Source organism: Aricia agestis, chromosome 21 (assembly GCF_905147365.1).
Source record: "Aricia agestis chromosome 21, ilAriAges1.1, whole genome shotgun sequence".
NCBI lineage: Eukaryota > Metazoa > Arthropoda > Insecta > Lepidoptera > Lycaenidae > Aricia > Aricia agestis.
The window spans coordinates 10225831-10247318 of record NC_056426.1 but is presented as its reverse complement, the minus strand read 5'-3'; the positions used below and the strand labels follow the sequence as shown (position 1 = coordinate 10247318).

Genomic DNA, 21488 nt, shown 5'->3' with positions numbered 1-21488 from the left:
CTAGTAATCTGTGGTCAGTGTCAATTGTCAACTGTCAATTGTCATCAGAAATATGTCATTTCTTAATAGTTTTTTTAGTGCGTGACATCAAAAGCAAGGACTTAATGGTTCAGGAAAATTATGTGTTTTGTAAATTAATTTATGTTCATGATTCATCCGATAAACTTTGGATTTTATATGAATTTGGTATTCCGTATTTCGTATAATAAAATGCTCTAGTCTCTAGCAACCTGCAACTTGCAGGCTGCAAGTTGCAACTCCCGTCTCCCACAGACTTAAAAGGCCCATTCACGACAGGACTGCACGGTAGTCCTGCAGTGAATGCAGTGTTGCCAACTTAGTGGAATTTCCACTAGATCTGGTGGTTTAGACGTACCTTTCGGCGGTAAAATTTGGTTTTAGTGGCTAGTGGATTTCTTAGTGGATTAGATTATTTAAGTTAGTGGTAGCTTCGACGTTAAACCACTAGTTTTTATTATTATGTTTCTAACCCTTGAAGACGCACACTGGAAACTTAATTGTTATATTATTATCTTTATTCGTTCTGCCGCATTCTAACGCTGATATAGAGCGATTGTTTAGCATGATGAATGTTGTCAAGACTTAACAGAGAAACCGGATGAAGTTTGGTCGCCTTTCTTTCGTGCAAGGTTAGCACGCGAAGGCAAATGCTGTAATAACAACATAATACCAAATACCGTATTACAAAAATTAGAACTAAAGAAATTTATTCTTCACAAACTGAACAAGTAAATGACAATGATTCCTCTAAAGACGTTCATCTTCACTCTTTAGTTAAGTACCTACTTATACATAGGTACTATCAGAGGAGTTGATTCCTTTGCAAATCGGGGACCAAAGTAGTTTGGTTGCGTTACGTCAAACCCAGCTGACAGATCACAATTAACATTGATGATTGAATTGACATATTCGACCAAATAACGTTGGTCTGTCAATTGCATAGGAATCAACTTCCTCGATGGTACATAATAAAAATTATTATTATTATTTCATAATAATATTGTATTATTTTCAAATTATATTCAGATAGATTGTTGTTGTCTTTACGTTATTTAGTGGAATTCTGGTGGTTTGAGAGGCAATTTAGGTTTTAGCGGTTTCTGGTGGTTTACGCTGCTGAATTTGGTGGGTGGGCCTCACTGATTGGTTCACACTCGGTGTTACCGGCCGGAAACACTGCCGTGCAGGCCTGCCGTGAATGGGCCCTTTAAGGATTTAGGATAATGGCAACTCCAAAGCAGACTGGCGAGTGGCGACTGCAGAAAAAAAAAAAGTTGTTCTCAAGTCTACAAATATGAATACCACAGACTAACAAATACTAGTAATCTGTGTTCTCAAGTTGGTGTTGGAAACTGACGCCTTTTGAAAACTTTCTATATTTTTTGTGATAATTCGCCATAAAATAACAATTATTAGTTTCGCGGGTGTTGTTATTCCCAGTGGCTACATTTTTCTTTTGAATTGTAAGTAATTTTATTTGTTATTTACCAGAAATTAGACCTGTCGCGCGCCATGTTAAGCCGCCCGCCATTAATTTGTTTTATTTTTATTGTGTACGTACCTAATTCAATTTACAAAATTGCTTGTGATAACGAAAAAGTATTTTCCTAATCCTATTAAATAATAGCTGGATCTTGGAATCAATACTTATTGTTTACTTTCTTTGTTACAATTTTAGGTTAGAAAAACTAAGTTAAAACTTTAAAAGTAAAGATCTCCGTAAAGAAATAAGTCTGTAAATAAATAGTCATACGCACTATAACAATATTATTAAGTAACTCTAAATGACTAATTTGGAATGTGTTGCATTCCTCTATGCGTTCTAATTGAGTCTATACTTAGCCTTCTATTACCAACTGGTTTTGCGCTAAATCTATTGTCACAAAAAACTAGGAAGTAGGTACGAATTTAGCAAGTTGGCCGTGACCTTAGTTATTATATTCGCGCCAGAAACAATTCCAAATTCAGATTATCCTAGGTTTTTTTTTAGAAGCCTTGATACCTATACTATAACTTAACTTTTTGCCATAAAGCATAGATTTCTCTTTATAAAGCGTGCTTATAAAATAAAGCCATATAACACAGGAAGAGCTACCTAATAGGTCAGTCATGTGTAAAATTTGATGATGCGTGCAGTAATTTGAGAAGTCATTACACAACAGTATATGAAATCAGATACAAAGTTGTAAATTCTACATAATCAAGACATTAACATAATGTGTAATATTAAAAAGTACTGTATAAACAATATGAATGGGCAACTGTAGTATTTATTTTATTAATGTAATATTTGTAACTTATTATTATTATTATTATTTGTAACTAAAACAGGAAAACTAATAATTTTCCTTGTTATAGTAAATAGTTGTAAAATAGTATATTACTGTATTGTACAACCTATTTAAAAAAAAAAACAACTTTTAGGACACTAGGGTCAAATATCTCTTAAAAGTTAAAACAAACACATTTAAAAAAAAAGTAATGTTTTGCAAAAGTTCTTACACCCTAAGGACAAACGTGGCACACAAAAATTCGTGAAATCTTGAAGGATATGTACCCTTAGTTATGTAATTAGGTTTAAATATATATGAACAAAGAAATAAATAATCTTGCATTTTTATTGTCTAAGGCTTCTGTCAATCTTTAAAGCATTCTAATGCTGTAGGTATAATAGGTAAGTTATTCAAAGAACACAAAACATTGCAAATAATATATTCCACATTTCAAAAGATATTTGCATGAAATATTCCTAACATGACCCGAGACCTTAGAAATGTTGCTCTTAACAAATTCTGTGTGTAACAATTGCTGGAAATGTACTGTTAGGCCGGTATGAAAAGTCAGTACTTAAAATGCGACCCGGTCTCAAGACGTGGTTCAATTCTGTGATTGGTCCAAATTTTGACAGCCAACCAATCACAGAGCCTGAACCGTGTCTTGAGACCGAGATGCATCTTGAGTACTGACTATTTATATGTGCCTTAGAATATTTTTAATATTAACTTTGACTCCAAAGTATCTAAAAATCGTAGCTTGCACTCTAGCATAGTCTGAGTATTCACCACAATGTTGTTGCATATGATATCTGAGAGAACTTGTTAGAACTAAGCCAGAGTTTAACATTTTGATACTAGCCAATCAACTAGTGCAGCGGCTCCCAATCTTTTTTTGCCCGTGCCGCAGGAACAAATTTACTATCTTATCACGGCGCCCCATCTATTTGCTAGCTATTTGGACAAGATACAGTCAAAATAAAAATGCACCTTTAATGATGATATTTGTGGTCTCTGATACAAACAAATATACTTTATTGTGCACAAAAATTACAATTAAACTTAAATACAAACATCAATATTATTCATAAATCAGACATGTACACAAAGGTGGCAAATGATAATGGAGGATCGACGAAGGGCCACGGCGCGGCGCCCCTCTTTGCTTTCTATGGCGCGCAGGGGCTCCACGGCGCACACTTTGAGAACCCCTGAACTAGTGAATAGATAATTAAATCCAGTAATGTGTCTATTAACAAAACCTCAAAAATTGGGCACGAATCAACTCCTAGAAAGTCAATGGACAAAAGTCTTTAAACCAGCAATATCAATTATTATTGATGGAAGACAATAAAAACCATAACCCTTCCTGGCAGTCGGGTAAAAAACTCTAGATTAAAATCTTAGAATGTAATAAATTACCTATATACCTTTTATTACCTATGCTATAAAATGTGTTATATCCGCGCCGGGTATGTATTTACCGCGGCATAGTTATGTGGGCGCAAACTGAAGGTTACTTGTCTGCGAATTTCCGATTCAGTGGCGAAGAAGACAGGGTATTAACTATTAAGCTTCGCACAAATTGTGACGGAACGCAGCGTGGTGGGCCGCTTTTACATACAAGTTTTACGGCCAATCACCAATCGTGCACTCGGTCATAAACATCCATACTAATATTATAAATGCGAAAGTGTGTCTGTCTGTCTGTCCGTCTGTCTGTTACCTACCTCTTCACGCTCGAACCGTTGAACTGATTTTGCTGAAATTTGGCATAGAGATACTTTGAGTCCCCAGAAAGGACATAGGATAGTTTCCATCCCTGAAAAATGTACGGTTCCCGCGCGATAAACGCATTTTGGCGCAACGGAGTTGCGGGCGTCATCTAGTGTATAGTGTAATTATTAAGTGCGCTGTGCGACCCGTTGCGCAGTGCGCTACGCCTCGTCGCAACTCGCAATGTGCGTAAACTTTTAGATCAAATTCTCCGTAGTAGGTCGTAGGTTCGATCCCCCACTTAGAAAGATTACTGGTCAGGGTTCAGGACAATGCAGGCTGATGGTCTGACGAAATAGGACATGTAGGAAGTACCTACTGCACCTGATCTCTCGGCAATCGCGTTGGATTATATCTGTTCTTGTGAGTTGTGTATTGCGCGCACACACTGGGAGTTGGGACACCACAAAAATAGATTTAAATTACTCCTGCGTAGGTGATCTGTTTGTTCGTTTGTCTTTTATTTGGTACAAAGAATACATAAACACTACTCCTATTTAACAAGTGTCCAGTGGTAATCACCACCAGACTTGGCGGAAAACGAGCAGCAGGACCTGCTGCTCGTTTTCCGCCAAGCGTCTCACAGTACCTACCCACATTCTTGGACGTTAATTAGATGAAACAAAAACTATGGCCCGTCCAAAGAACTATAAAGTTTGTAGGAAAATAAACCTTGTGTAGTCGACATAAAGGTTTGGTAGAACTAAAATAATTGATATGTGATAGAATCAACGGCCTTGGGCGCGGGCTCAGGGCATCGACCTTTTTAGGGCGAGTTATAAATAATTGTCTTGTTAGATAATGGGCTGTTAATATATAACAGCCCATTATCTAACAAGATAATAGTGTGATCGAAATAGAGATCATGGTCTTAAAAGACTACAGAAAACAGAACCATGAAAAATCGGCTAAGTGCGAGTCGTACTCGTGCACGGACCACGAAGATACGGAAGTACCATTAAAGATAGGCAAAATATAATATTATGATGTTTTTTGTATGGGATATTCAGGAAAGCAGGCTGCAGAGTAAATACTATGAAAACTTTAATTAATTGTTGAAATTATCGTAAGCAAATTGTCTAAGTACCCAGTTTCCGATTATTAATTCATGGTATAAAGCCAACTTGACAAAAGGCAGTGGTATTTTCAATCCCCTGCTTTAAACCAAGGAAGTGTATTATGTACCTGTACAAAAGATTTCATAAAACATGTTCGAAATCGTCTCTTGCTGCTTGCATTACAATAGGCATTAAGCTTTAAACAATGTCCTTGTAGAAGCAAAAACGTATAAATTACTGGATGATGCCCGCAAAAATCGATGCTTTGTGCTATTTCGTTTGTTGTTTGGAACCGTACATTTTAGGGTGAATTTATATTTTATACTAGCGCAGATTCCAAGCGCATCGAAGTGAATTACCAAAACTGAACATAACAAATTCAACCTTAACTCCAAATCGTTGACGCACTTCATTACTTCTGTGAATTTAAAAAGGCGTGCGCATCCGCGCGCATTCGCGTGAATGCGCCCGGCCAACGCTGATTGGCCTCGCAGAAGTAATGTTTGTTACGGGTTGAATTTTCTGTGTTCAGTTTTTGGGAATTCGCTTCGCTTCGACTCTGCCCTCGCGCTATTATAAATTTATCACCATACTAAATTTCAGCCAAATCGGTTCAGAGGTTTGGCCGTGAAGGTGTAACAGACAGACACACAGACACTTTTGCATTGCATTCACTGTATTAGTATGGATCGTAACTTTGCAATGTGGACTGACCCCTTCTGTGAGACCTAGTATTAGAGATGTTTTCCATTGGCCTCTTTATTACCTAGCTGGCCGTGTATTTTCTATTTACTGTGATTCTTAATTTGAAGCTTCTAGGCCACTAGAGAAAGCTGGAAGTTAGAAAATCTGATGTGATAGTTGTACATGGTGAAATTGGGAACAAAATTAATTATATGCGGGTTATCGATATGCTATTAGTGAATAAAAATCATTATTTTTCGTTGACTAGATACCGCCTGCAACTCCATTGCATCAAAACTCATTACCAACTTATTTAGGTTGCAAAAGTGTTGCAGTATCGTTTCATTTGAAAGAAATGAAAAGCCTCCAGAAAGCAGTTCATACTTTCATACCGGTTTTGACAGCTCAACCGATTTTGATAAAATTCGGTAAGGAGATACTTCAAGGAATTGGACACTGCGTCAAAATATACGGTTCCTGCTCAATTTAATGAATTTCGGCGCGAAGTTTTATTCTTACACTATGTTTGTTCACTTAGGTATATATATTATTTACTTACTTTATTAATATTTAACTAAATCTGTGCAAGTATTTACAGAAAACCGGTTAAGGATACGCTTGGATGATGACCCTTGTATTAAAACTAAAAAAACTTATAGACAAGTAAAAGTAAAATTGTTAGACCGTAAACTTTGAATAGGTTATAGCCTAGTAAACGAATGCCCAAAATGGGGGTCTGCTTGAAAAAGTCGAAAGCAGAAATTTTAACTTTGGTACTTTGTTTAGAGTAGTTAGGAGATAAACATACTAAAAGTCCTGACCCCTCCGAGGTGAGCTCGAGGGAGCAAAGAAGGTCCCGTTTTTTGGTTTTTTGCTTACTCATCATAAACGGTGCGTCGTACGAAATTCTCTTGTACTACATGATAAAATCTAATAAATTCTCTACAACTTTGTCCTTTACACTTTGTATCTATCTCCAATCATTGCCTCGCTATGAGCTTCTAAAATTGGCCGAGTGTGTTTTTTTAGGGTTTCGTACCCAAAGGGTAAAAACGGGACCCTATACTGAGACTTTAATGTCTGTCCGTCTTCTTGACCGTCTGTCTGTCCATCTGTCTGTCCGTCTGTTTGTCTGTCTGTCTGTCCGTCTGTCTGTCCTTCTGTCTGTCCGTCTGTATGTCTCCGGCTATAACTCAAGAACGATAATAGCTAGAGAGTTGAAATTTTCAGAGATTATGTATTTCTGTTGCCGCTATAATAATAAATTCTAAAAACAAAAGAAATTAAATATTTTAGGGGGGGCTCTCATACAACAAACTTGATTTTTTTGCAATTTTTTGCTCGATATCTATCATGGCATAAGGTAGGCTGAAATGTTCACAAAATACTAAGTTATATTTATACTTTAATAATTAAAAATAAAATGTCATAAGTGAATATCACTGTGAACTGACCCTTAAACTATAATGTTATGTGAAATCAATCACATTAGCGGTCCCCCGACACACCTTGACAACAATAATTATGGACTAAAATATCACTTTACACATAGGAATTATATAAATTTAAAGTCAGTAAAATATATTATTTCATTACTTTTTAAACTTGTTTGGTGGGGGTTTTTTTAAATTTCTTAATTTAATTTTATTTCATGCTTTTTAAACTTGTGTACTTTATAGTGCAGGAAAATTCCTATCAACAGGATAATATCATATCCCAATAAATACGATCTAGGAATATCCTTTTGGATGAGGCCGTCAATTTGAGTCCAAACATGAAACACTTTGGGTTCATATAGAGCTCGGCTCCTATACAATCCAGGTGATGCTGCAGCAGCAGCATGCAAAAATTTACTGTTTATCTACGTCTTACTAGTTGTCGCAATTGAAATGAACCCAAACACGAAACCATTGCTCTAAGTTGGTGAGGAGTTGGGTATCCTAATGATTACCAGGTGATGCTGCAGTACCAGGTCAACTTCCCATTAATGTGTAAATATTCATAAATGTCACGAACTAGAATGCAAAATATAAAGCCCACCAAACGACTACAAGTTGCTTATCGGCCCTTCACGAACCAGATAAACCGCGATTTTTCAGCACGGAGCAGGCTGATGATGATGAACTATAGCTAAGAACACTCTCGATCATGTCAGATTACAAACAAAAAAAACTAGATCAAAATCGGTCCATCCGTTTGGATGCTACGACGCCACAGACAGACAGACAGACAGTCCGACAGACAGACACGTCAAACTTATAACACCCCTCTTTTTTGTCGGGGGTTAAAAATATACCTATTACCTACTGTTATAGCGCTAGGCGCTACTTTAGAGCTGTTAGTGCTGTTAATGACAGAGTATGCCATCTATTAATAGTTAGAGCAGAGAGGCGCGAGTTATGAGATGAAGCGATAACAGTGAGATTCAAGCCCCATACGCTTATTGGTGAACGAGACACAATAGAATATCTATTGTGTCTCGTTTCCCCACGATAGACGAGTTAATATTGCTTGTCGCAAGGGAATCGTACATTTTTTTTACAACAAAACTAATGGCCCAACTCCAACTTAAGTTTTTCTGTACATGCCCCCCTATGGAGGTAAGAACGACCATTATAGGCCGTAGCCAAGACGTTTTCTTTATCGCTTCTTTATATAGAATCGCTCAAAGTAATGACTAATGAGTTATAGGCCCTAAGCCCTAAGCCCTAAAAGACCGCTAGGGGACACTTACCGCTAGGAGGCGGTAGGTGAAACTATGCCTTAGTAATTAGTATATACTTATAGTTTCCGCCAGTGGGAAGCAACCGTGATAAACGTGTGTACGATACGTAGAAATTAATTCATTTAATTTGGTTTGTGTATACATTTTTTTCGATCATTGTTTGGTCGCTTGCACCACGCTGCATCTGTGATGCGCGGCGACGGGTTCGTTGACCCCGCTTCACGCTGCGTAAAAGATTACATCGTATACAAACGTATATATACGGGACATAGTGCAGTTCCGAGGTTTTTGTATTTGCCGCGCACAACTTTAGGATCGCTTAAATTAAAGTCGAAAACAGTGTTTACTTTTACGATTTAGACCAGGGGCTCCCAAACTTATTTTGTCTACTGCCCACTTTGAGAACAAATTATGTTTAAGCGCCCCCATTGTTTCAATTTAAAATGCATCCAGATGAAATAAATCACCTCCAACTCCCAAGCCTCTATGCAACGCCCTCCATTTTTTTCTGGGTCCCACAACGCCCTCCTTTAGACGCCCACACGGGGGTGATATCGCCCACTTTGGGAATGGCTGATTCAGACTATTATCCTTGCCCATCGTCTAATGACTACTGAGCTACGTATTATATCTGTTAAAATGTCATCAATGTCGGTCTAATAAACATACAACCAAACCATTCTTATTTGTGGTATTAGTAATTGATGGTAGATCATTTAGAATAACTAGCTATATCTTATATCTTTAAACGTGCAATTCTTGTATATATATATATATATATATATATATATATATATATATATATATATATATATATATATATATATATATATATATATATATATATATATATATATATATATATAATTGGAATCTCGGAATAGGCTCCAACGATTTTCATGAAATTTAGTATATAGGGGGTTTCGGGGGCTTAGCAAACAGCTAGTATTATCTTAAGACAGTAATACTGATGCCTTATGAGTTATGTAGTATTTCAGTGACTAACGCTAGAAAAACATAACTCTTCTTTGTAAGATAAAAACTGCAAAAACAAAATGCATTGTCAATACTAGGTACTTAGTCTATTGATATTGCTTTCATTGTTAAGGTTGGGTTGCACGTGCACCAGAGGCGTGGTTAAAGTTAAAGTTATGGTTATAGTTAGGCAAATTTAACATTAACTTTGACCGGAGAAAGTGACAGATGACAGCGGGTCCAACAAGGTTATAAATGAACGTGGGCGGGGGCGCTGCTGGTAAAGGAGAACTGTCAAAAATGGCGTTTTTGTATGATGACAGCGTTAGTTCCTTTTTTCGTCACGTGCATTTAAGACCTTATCGAGCTCTATGGTTATGGTTAAATATGGCGTCTTGATGGCGTCCATTTTTAACTTTAACCAAATATTTGACATTTTGCTTTGTAGTTAAAGTTACAGTTATAGTTAAGTTAGTTGGTGCAACCCAACCTTAGACAATGGAACTGGTAAGTTATGTTAATTACATAAAATGCGTTTGTATTAATTGGAAATTAACAAGTATACGTTATTAATGACTCACTAGTCAATACTTGGTCATTTGCGAATAAAAAGCAATAAAGAATGTAATGTCAATGTACGTAAATACGTGATAATACTTTAGGGTGTGTATGTGTTCCAGAGAGTTCACTGTGAAAGTAGCAGAGCTGAAAGACGAATTTTTTTTTCACTTTTGTATGGGGAAAATCGTGACGCTCGGGCTCTTGCCCATACAAAAGTGAAAAAAAAAATCGTCTTTCAGCGCTGCTACTTTCACAGTGAACTCTACAAGGAACACGTTAGTGTATACACCCTAAAGTATTATCACTTATTTTTGTTACACCCGTATATGTAAGTTTGTTTGTTCGTTGTTCCAGGTGAGCCATGAGCCAAATGGTAACGCGGAAAGGCCCCGTGGGGGAAGATAAAGAAAAGGTAATTTCAACGCTACTGTAAATTTTTTTTGTATATTTAACATCACCGCCGTTTGTGGACTGCTTTTTATCACGCTTTTACGTAGAGATGTAGGATCGCTCTGAAGTCTGAACTGATAGAGGATATAATAATAGGTTATATCATGGCTGCCTGAAATTGAGGGGGGGCACCGGCGATCCCTATCAGACGATTCCTTTACTCGTTTTTTCTGTCAAGCCTCAGCATCACTCCGACATAATACGAAGAAATAGTAGCAATTGCATTCATAAAAATTTTAATGACCGTTATTAGTATACCTTTGTGTCACTAATCAGTAATCACTATAGGCTATCAGTACAAAATGTATTTACACTGTGCGACAAGTCAATTTAAACTTTATCGCTTCAGTAATATGGTGTTTATTACTCTTTATTGGCTCGCTGACCGTACATTTCTCGGTTTTGGCATTGACCTTATACTTGACCAAAATAGTGCAGTGAGGGTAAATATTTGTGTTGGGTTAGATAACCCAATACAACAAGTATATTTAAACAAAAACGATTATAGATATAATCGTTTTTGTTTAAATATACTTCAAATGAACAGATCGCCTGATGGAAAGCGATTTTACTGTCGTTTTGAAGTGAAATTGTTAATTTATGAATAACAATAATTTTAACAATTAAAACTTATGCTTTTGCGGCCACTATCAGTATTCAGTACTATGACATAATACATATTACATTATACATATATTATCCCACTCTCATAATTCTGTTTCAATTCTTGCAGAGGCAGACAGACAGTCCGGTAAAAGACATGAAGAAGAAAATAGCTGCAAATGCAGAAAAAGAGAAACAGACCGGAGAAAAAGTTCCCGAGAAACATCAAAACGACAAAAACTCAGAGAAACTAGACAAAAGCATAGACAAAGATAAAAAAGACGCCAAACCAGCAGAAAAAACTGACAAGAAAGACGCCAAAACTGTAGAAAAGACGGAAAAGAAAGACGCTAAAAGCCCAGAAAAGCTAGACAAAAAAGATGCTAAAAGCGCAGAAAAGACAGACAAAAAAGATACTAAACCTGCTGAAAAAACGGAGAAAAAAGACGTAAAAATAGCTGAGAAATCTGACAAGAAAGAAAAGGAAAAAAGTGTAGAGAAAGACAAGAAAGAAAAGACGACAGACAAAAGAGATAAGGCTGATAAGTCGCCGGAGAAGAAAGACAGAGCTGACAAGAAAGATGACAAAAAGGATGAGGTGAAAGAAAGAAATGGGAAGGTAAGTCAAAATTTTACTTTTGTTACACAACACAGTTTAGAAATTTTCATTTAGGGGCATGCACATTAACATTTTTAAAAATAATTTAATTTTAATTAAATGAATTGACAGAGAATGTATAGGTCTACCAGAATCTGATGGCAATTTTTGACAGCCGATTTTCAAATAATATCCTTGATCATTGGATAAATTTTTATATTTGCATGTTTCACACACAGAATCAGCCGCTATAAGAAAAATAAAGGATCAAAATGTTTTATTCCAATTACCCCGGTATTGCTAGAGTCAATTTATTTTCTCACTTTTTGCCATCAGATTCTGGTAGACCTATAACACTTTTAATTATTGAATAAAATAATGATCAGACTAGCTATCAATAATATTAAAATAGTAAAGACTATAGTATTATGAAGCCTCACTTAATATGTGTACTCATTTGAGACCAGCTTTGCTTTATCTAATATATAAAAATAAGTCGGGTTTTCCTTCCTGAGTTCTGACGCTATAACTCCAGAACGCACGAACCGATTTCCACGGTTTTGTATTCGTTAGAAAGGCCTCGGGCTCCGTGAGGTCTATAGAAAAAAAAATCAGAAAAAAATTCAAGAGAATAGCAGGAAAACAGGGAAAATCGTTTTATGGCAAAAGAACGTTTGCCGGGACAGCTAGTGCTTCATAAGTCTCAATAATTAATATGGCATTTTTCTTTATTGCAAAGAAAAAAGTTGCTTAATGTATGTTCTAAGTAAGTATAAAAATTACTATGGTGTTACTTTATAGGTCATATACCTAATCTTATCAGTGCTTTATTGTCTGTTTAAAAATTATCAATTCACTAGCCAAATGAAAGATAGCAGGACGGACACACCTCCTAAGTTTTATGATAGTGATAGTGGTATCTTGTTATTAAAAACGTTTTAAAATGCTTTAGTGTTGTTTATAATAATAATAATAATTATTATAGCCTTTTGTTCAGTTCACCACCTAGTAAAAATTACAATAAGAGTTGTTTAATTAGCAGTACTAGTTGAATGTGGTGAAATTGCCCCTTCTCGGGTATAGGCCTCCCCCAGCCTTCTCTATCTATGGCTTTGTCAATCCAATCTTTCCCAGCTATTTGGACTATATCGTGCGACCAACCACCACCGTTTAGAGACTTTCTATCAGATGATCTTCGACAAGAGCCCCGAAAACATGACTCTGGCCTTGTACCATGAAACTGTTTTGAGACAAACAATCGGACGAGAATGCCGCGTCCTACTCTAACAAACGTGAAATGACGTTGTTAGAGCAGGACGCAGCATTCTCGTTCGATTAAGTCTCAAAACAGTTTCGTAGTAGGCCTACTGTATCGATAACAACAAAACTAACAGTTTCCACTTTCATATCCAGCCTGAGCACAAAGAAGCGAAACAGAACGGCACCCGCAACGGCGACCACGAGGCCAGCTCGGAGGACGACGAGTTGGAACGCGACGAGCTGTTCCCCGAGCTCGCGTACGACGACAGCGACGTGGAGGTCGTCGAGGGCCTGCCCAGCCGCAGCACCACCCGCCGCGACCAGGTGAGACGGCGGTGCGACGAGAGAGGCGGGGGTGCGACGACAGCGACGGGGAGGTCGTCGAGGGCCTGCCCAGCCGCAGCACCACCCGCCGCGACCAGGTGAGACGGCGGTGCGACGAGAGAGGCGGGTGTGCGACGGATACAGACGGGTGTACGACGAAAAAGACAGGAGTTCGTCTGTTGCTGTTGCGTAGCGGGTGATACTAAGCAGTACCTATCAGTTATCACCCACCGGCCACCACGACCAGGTAAGACGGCGCTAGCATGCAAAAGAGATGCAAGTAGTGTTTGACAGAGACATGCTGTTCTCCTAACCAACGTCGAGTGCTAGACACAGCACTACTCGCAGTGTTCAGGTGAGATGGCACTAGATAGTGGAGTTAATGGAGACAGAGACGGAGCTAGTGTACTACAGATACGGCACTAGCTGACAAGAGACAACTGGGGTTTACGAGAGATACCACAATGGTGTCCGAGATGGAGATTGGAGACACCAACTCGAGAGGTATTATGGACGGATAGTAATGGTGTACAGAAAACTCATATTACTCATATTAATTTGCAAGTTTTTTGATTCACTTTGTTATGGTTTTGTAATTTTTATGGTATTGTGATTTGTGAATGTCTATTTAAAATCACTTATAATCTCAATAAGTTGAAGGACGTTACTGATATAATCCCATATATAAGGATGCACACAACTTTAAAATCGCTAGGCGAAATAATAATTTTTAGAGTGATCCATCATAGATCGGATGTTATTGGTAGATTTAGTACGTTATTGGTAGATATATTATACTATATCTAGTCCAGCGGGTGGCATGCGGATTTTAGGGCGGATACGCAACGTTATCATGTTTTCGCGTATTTGTAGCGAGTTAACAAAGTACAGAATGCTTCTATTACAACAAACAGACCAACGAACTTGTTTCGGGCCGGACCACAAACATGGTGCGCTCTAAACCAAACTCGATCGTCTTTTTGCTATATTTTATACGATTGTTGGATGTTTTTATACGACCATGCGGAAGCGGTGCACATCTCTGGCGCACAGGGTGAGGGGCAACGACAACACTATTCTAAAAGTGATAGAAAACAGGTTTGGTTCGATGGTTCATATGCGGAAAGTCACTACTTGGCGCATATGAATCGTTGAGCGGTGGTTCACATGCTCAAAGTCTACTTTTGATAATTCTAAATTTAATTTAAAAAGTAATAGTTAATTTTATTGTAATTTAAAATATAACCTGTTATGGGGTTGCAATTAAGATTTATTTATCTCGTTGCACGTCTGCGATTCGCCATAAAGCCAACCGCTGGTTATGATGAGGCACTTAAAGTTGTGTGCGGCCTACGTCGGTGAGGTGTACTAACAATATGTGTGGTGAAGGTGAAGGCGACGCGCACGCCGGAGACGCCGCGCCCCGCCTCCGACAAGCGACCGGAACCGGATGCTGAGGTTAGTGACGAGAGTCTTATAAAAATCGGTCCAGTACTCTGACCTCCATTATACAAGTACGCTGGACTTATGATACCCACCTGCTTTTTGTGCCTATTTGAAGCGGAATCAGCGCCCCCAATGCGAGGGAAGAGAACTAAGTTTGACGTAAGCACAACCAATAACAACAGTTGTCATCGCTAGTATTAGTTCCAAGTACTCTCACTACTGCTATCAGCGCCGATATGGCGACTTTCAAACGTAATTTTTACGTCAGATTTAGTTCTCTTCCCCCGCATTGGGGGCGCTGATTCCGCTTCAAATAGGCACAAAAAATAGCTGTCATTTCAAAGGGTATCATAAGTCCAGCGTACTTGTATAATGGAGGTCAGTGGTCCAGTACCATAGATCCCCCTGATAACTTATATAACTTTAATGAATATGAAGTACTTGATGTCACACTTTTGACGTTTGAACTTTTTTTAATTTAAAAAGATGTATTGTCAATACTTTGACGTTCATATTTCTTAAAATGACTTAAAATTTAAAAAGATCAAACGTCAAAATTGGCACTAAAGTACTCCAAGGCTTTAAATGAACGATGACGGGGCGCTGCTGGTAAAGGAGAACTGTCAAAAATGACGTTTTTGTATGATGGCAGCTTTAGTTCCTTTTCTCGCCACGTTCATATAAAGCCTTGTCGAGCTGTATAAGGAAGTTCATGTTCATAACAGTTACTTAATAAGGGGGCAGTACAGTCTACAGATATTTTGACCTACTTCTACTGTTTGAATAAATTACACACATTTTAATTATGCAAAAGTAGAAGTATGTGAATGAAATGTGTCAAATTTGTGTACATTTCAATATGCTCGACAAGTAAATTCTTTTTGAAAGCATCTTTGGGAATTTTTAAACTAAATTCTGTAATAACTGATTAGAAAAATTGTCCAAAACAAATCTTTCCATTTACAATTACATGAATGACAAATAACACTTGTTTTACAGTCGAAGGAGAAAGTGCTGAAGCTGCAAGACTCCCTCGCTACGGACAGGAAGCTCCGGTCTGCGGATTCCCCCAAACCTGCCAACGTAGACCAGCAGGACAAGATGGAGTTGGATGAGGTGGAGAGTGAAGGTTCGTTGTGTGTTTAGTTCGTACGGTGTTATTTAAAAATTGAATAGGGGATCAGACAGTGGTCAAGCGTTCTGCGCTCGAGCTATCAGCTACGAATAATAAAAACTAAGGAATCGTAATTCCCATACTATTACCGTTTTAAATTTGGTTCCTTTTGATCTGTCATGTAACGTCAGCCTAGTACCGCTCTAGGTCACCTAAATATTGCAAATGTATTGAAATGTGTACCTAAGTACACTTTTTTGACAAGTATTGTGGAGCATGTTTTTTGACGGAGTTGCTTTTCCTTAGTTTTTATTATTCGTAGGCTGTCAGTCACACACTAATAGGTAGAAAAAGTTATTTAAAAAGTGCCTGTCCCGATGAGGCGTTTTACGTGCGAAGTCCATACGCGCGTTTCAATTTCTATTGTATCCAGATACCGCGTTTTACGCGCGTTTATACGCTACAAACATGGACTCGAAGTTATCACGCTCCAATCAAATACGTCCATTCGCAACGGACTCGCGCGTAGTTCTGGACGCTGCAATGGCACCCAAGTATCTCACTCGCGCGTCGCTCGTGCGTTTTACGGGCGAGTCGAGAGTCTCGCTCATTGCAAGCGTTGTACGCGCGATAAGAAAACGCGCGTAGGCATCTGGACGCGATATATGTAGCTGGTAAACATGTTTCAATATCATCATAATCCATGTCAAGGTGCTACCCACAGACATATATCAAGATATATACCGCTAACGCTCCATTTGTATGAAAACGAGCGTGTCATTTTTTCCTACCATCTGTGACGTACCGATGATAAGAATCGTGTCCATTATCTTGGCCAACGTTTCTATTTGAATTTCTACAGCTCAATACGGCACTTTTAGGCATTTAGGGATTTTTAAAATTCCGATTGACGTCTGATTCTGATAGCAGACTAAAGAACAGACTTTCGAAAGACGAACATTGCTCGTCGTTTGGGAACGCGATATTGCACGCGAAGTACATACACATCTATCGTGATCTATGTCTGTGGTGCTACCCCTGCACTGCCCTAATCTTAGACTGTAGTAGTTGTGCACATATTGGGGAATGGGGAGTGAGATAAGGTTGTGTGTAGTGTGACGTGTGTTGGCAGAGCGCCGCAAGCCCGACACCAACTACTCGCGGTCGCGCGCGCGCGTGTCGCCGTACCGCCGCGCCGCCCCGCCGTCCGCCGTCGCCCCGCCCCACGCGCCGTCCGCCGCCGACGTCACCGCGTGCTCCGCCCAAGCTGATTATACCGGTGAGTAGAGTAAAATAAATAAATAAATATTCACCTTCTCAGTGCTTTGTAGTAATAGTTTCATTTTAATATCTCCCGTGTAAACAGTGTATCTGCAAAAAGCAAATTTTACAGGAGAGCAATTTAAAGATTTTATGGTATCACTTAAAAATCGGCCAGTAGCCTTAATTCGCCAATATACAGATTGACTCTCGTCCTCAAAGTTAAAACATTATCCCCGTGGAATACAGGATACTGTATTTACACAATCGAAAGCTAGCTATTTATAGTTGCCGACCTTTTGTAAATAAACATAATATTATTTTGATGAACAGACATTACTTAGATGCCAATGTGTCATTGTCATCCATGGAATAGTCGTCTTACAAATGAAAATTTACATTATTAGACATTATGTGACGATTTGATTTTAGCCAAAAGATCCTTGCAGGACTGACTGATAAAACTCTTCTAGGCAACAACACGACTATGGAGACAGACATGGAGTTGTCCGTGTCGGAGGCACCTGAAAGCCCGTACCTATCGGGTCTGCGTACCATCCGCGGCCGGCGCTCCTACAAGCCGCTGCGCGAGATGACGCTGCGCAACATCGTGCCGCGTCCCCCGCGCCCCGCCCCCACACTCGGTGAGTACACAAAGTTGCTACACTCTCTAGTCTCTACGAGTAGTTGGCAGGCATTTGATTCGCACCAGAGGGAACATATGTGTGATACCTACTATTACTTATATATTATACTCACTGTTAGAGTAATATTGGGTACTTATATAAATAAATAAAAATCGGCCAAGTGCGAGTTGGACTCGCGCAAGAGGGTTCCGTACTATTAAAAAGCAAAAATAGGCAAAAAATGTTTTTTTTTTTTATGGGAGCCCCACTTAATTATTTATTTTATTGAAATTATTAAAGTATGAATACAACTGAGTTTTTGTGAAGATTTCAACTGCCTACCTATTGCCATTATTAAAATCGAGCGAAAAATAGCAAGAAAATTACGTTTGTTGTTTGGCCTCTCATAAATATTAATATTATTTTATTTTTAGTATTTTTTGTTATAGCGGCAACAGATAACACACAATGTGTGAAAATTTCAGAAATCTAGCTAAAGCGGTTCTTAAGATACAGCTTGGAGACAGACAGATGGACAGACAGATGGAGAGACAGACAGACATTGAAGTCTTAGTAATAGGGTCCTGTTTTTTACTTTTTGGAGTTTGGGTACGGAACCCTAAAAATGACATAATATATTTATTAAAAAAAAATACAAAAATAGGGTCGGGCTTTTTAGCGCTTTTAATTACCTTTAAATTAAGTTACAGTTATTCCATGGACGCTGTGCGTACACGCACAATCCTACAACGTTACGTCACTCTTTTTTTTCCTCATCCTACGTTTATCTAAAAATTGCTTACAGTACACTATAAACAAATTATAAAATAAAGACAAAAAAGTGTTAAATTAAACTTTCATTATTTTATCAAAGTTTATTTCCATTTCCAGCGTCCGAGCCCATCCGTCCGATGGCGCCTGTCGTCGGCCGCAAGCGCAAGCCCGACGATGTCGAGGTGGCCGTGGACGCGCTCGCCGAGACCAAGCGCCCGCGCCTGCTGCAGCGACTGGCGAGACCATTCCGCGCGCTCGCTGCTAGACAGCCTGAGGTATGACATACAACTTGCTATGGACCGTTTACAGATGAACGGCGTTTGTCGACGGCACGCATTGAAGGCAGTATACGCGTGCCGTCGACAAGTGCCCTGTCGGGCAAGGAAGTTTCACCTAGTATTATATATATATATATTATACAGCATAACTGGTGAGACATGATCAATACTTAAGGAGAGTACTCGTTACTCGATTCTCATTATAATTATGTAATAAAATTAGGTAATTTATTTTTTTGACCTCCCTTTAAATAAATGAATCATGGACACTTAGTAAATTACTAGGCGGCTGGCGCGCTTCCCGCGCGCGGTGTCCATGCGTTGGGTAAATAATTACTTAACTTTAAGCTACATTTACTCAGTGATCAATTGATTTTTTTTTTAACTAATAGCCAAATATCACGTCCTCGAGTATTGAACATGTCTCACCAGTCATGCTGTATATTGACGATATTTCACGTACGAACTAAGTCATATACGTCAATGCACTGGCGTATATTTCGGAACGAATCAACAGTATGACGTCTTATATGTCAGTATACTGGGACACGTTTTAGAACTTATCCTATACTAACTGTCCCGGTGAACTTCGTGTCACTTTAAAACCTTCCCTGGACTTCTACGAATATTTTAAGACTAAAATTAGCCCAATCCGTTCAGCCGTTTTCGAGTTTTAGCGTTACTAACACAATTGAAAATCCATTTTTATATAAATAGACGAGTCTTGTCAACATACTTTACAATCATAATCACAATCAACTTTTTTTCAGATCGTCGGCATCAACACAGACTTACCGATGACGGCGCCGGTCGCGTGCGCAGACTTCGACCCCGAAGTCATCAAGGCCGAAGACACTGACACGGTGGACCAGATAGACCACGCCAAGGACCAGAGGGACCAAATACCGGTCCCCACAAGTCGACTGGTCCCGCAGGATAACAAGAGATGTGTTATCGTGTAATGAAGTAGAATGATGATGAAATGTGAACGAAGTTTTGTGTCAGTTGGTATGTACTGTTTGATGAATTTCAACAACCGATGTACTATCAGAGAAGTTGATTCATAGGCAGTTGGCGGGCCTATGTAAGTTGGTGGCGTTATGTCAAACCCAGCAGCATATTATAGTTAACTAGCTATTTGACCGAGCTTTGCTCGGTATTCGATAATACACGAATAAAATGACATTTTCTAAAAATTATTCCTAGCTAGATCGATTTATCGCCCCCGAAACCCCCTATATACTTAATTTCATGAAAATCGTTGGCGCCGATTCCGAGATTCCAATTATATATATACAAGAATTGCTCGTTTAAAAATATAAGATATACCTTGCGGAATAGAGAAACAATCCCGAGCTGTCAAACGAAACCAAAATTGAATTACATCTGTGTGTACAAATCTGTTTACGTGTGCGTGAAGATGATGTTCCTACGCACATTTCTTATAACTCAAATTGTCAACGTGCCGATAAGTGCAGACTGACTGTCAAAACAGATGAAAAATAGGGTTCTGGCTCTTTAAATCACGCATCTCTTTCTACCACGCAGTATTACTGATAGTGACATCTCGCTTGCTCAGCTCTTTGTTTCTCTATTCCGCTAGGTATATTAACTTTATGCCCAGCAGTGAGCAGACAGATCACAGATTATATCGAATTGACATAACTTAACCAAACGACCTGGGACCTAAGTACATCAACTGCCTAGGAAACAATTTCTTTGATGGTATAAAGGTGATCACACATTTATCAGCACGAACGCGCCGCATTTTAGTATTCTATGTATTATACGTTCGACGCGAACGGTGCTGACTAATGTGCGACCAGCTAAAAAGAAGATAGTAGTTTTTTATAATCATGAATTGAGTTTGTTTAAACTGTGCTTTTGGGATCACATATACAAGATGTTAGTGTAAACACCGTTATCCTTGAAACCATCAAATGATCCCGTCAAAATGAACAACTTTTTCTATGAGAACAATGCTGGAAACTCGAAAAAATCCGTCTTCATACCCATACAAATTATCGATCCGGGCATCCATATGGGTATAAAGACGGCATTTTTTTTTTCAGTTCCCAGCATTGTTCTCATAGAAAAAGTTGTTCATTTTGACGGGCTCATTTGATGGTTTCAAGGATAACGGTGTTAACACTAACACACTGTATAGCATAAAAGAAATATATAACATCTTTATAATAGCGCGAATGGATAATACACTTTTATGTGTGATTTTCATAGCAAAACAATGCAATTGAACCGTAAAACTTGTCTCTGTGTCAAGCAAGTCGGATTTAAAATATAGGACAGAGTTACTCAACAATGTTTTGTATAGTAGAAATAATGCTAAATATAAATATCATGCGTTTGTTTTTCACTTCAAGTTAAAATGCATTTTACAGTAGCTAATTTGAAAATGAAATTTCGTTCACCGATATCAAGAAATACAAAATAGTAATCAGAAATGTATTATTTTATTATTATAAAATATATTTTGTTTAGATTTAGACTTAGGTAAGACGTAGGTTAGAATAATTTTTCCGTAAGTGAATTTTATATTTTGAGTATTGTACGACTAAATTCCAAGGAAACTGTAAGATACACTGCCCGTTTAACCGACTTTCCAAAGGAGGTTATGAAGTTTTCTAAAATTTTGTCCTACTTAGAACTAATTTTTAACAATTA

General features: G+C 38.3%; 1 protein-coding gene across 1 annotated transcript; it reads left to right on the top strand.

The window, feature by feature from the left end:
* The first annotated feature begins 1358 nt into the window (after positions 1 to 1358).
* Positions 1359 to 19895, top strand: LOC121737898 (protein starmaker-like). Its single transcript, XM_042129631.1, has 10 exons — positions 1359 to 1484; positions 10428 to 10485; positions 11257 to 11745; positions 13138 to 13308; positions 14698 to 14766; positions 15754 to 15883; positions 17001 to 17147; positions 17602 to 17772; positions 18646 to 18803; positions 19577 to 19895. The coding sequence occupies exons 2-10, from the start codon at positions 10435 to 10437 to the stop codon at positions 19766 to 19768; spliced, it is 1578 nt and encodes a 525-aa protein (XP_041985565.1). The 5' UTR covers positions 1359 to 1484; positions 10428 to 10434; the 3' UTR covers positions 19769 to 19895.
* The last annotated feature ends 1593 nt before the right edge of the window (positions 19896 to 21488 follow it).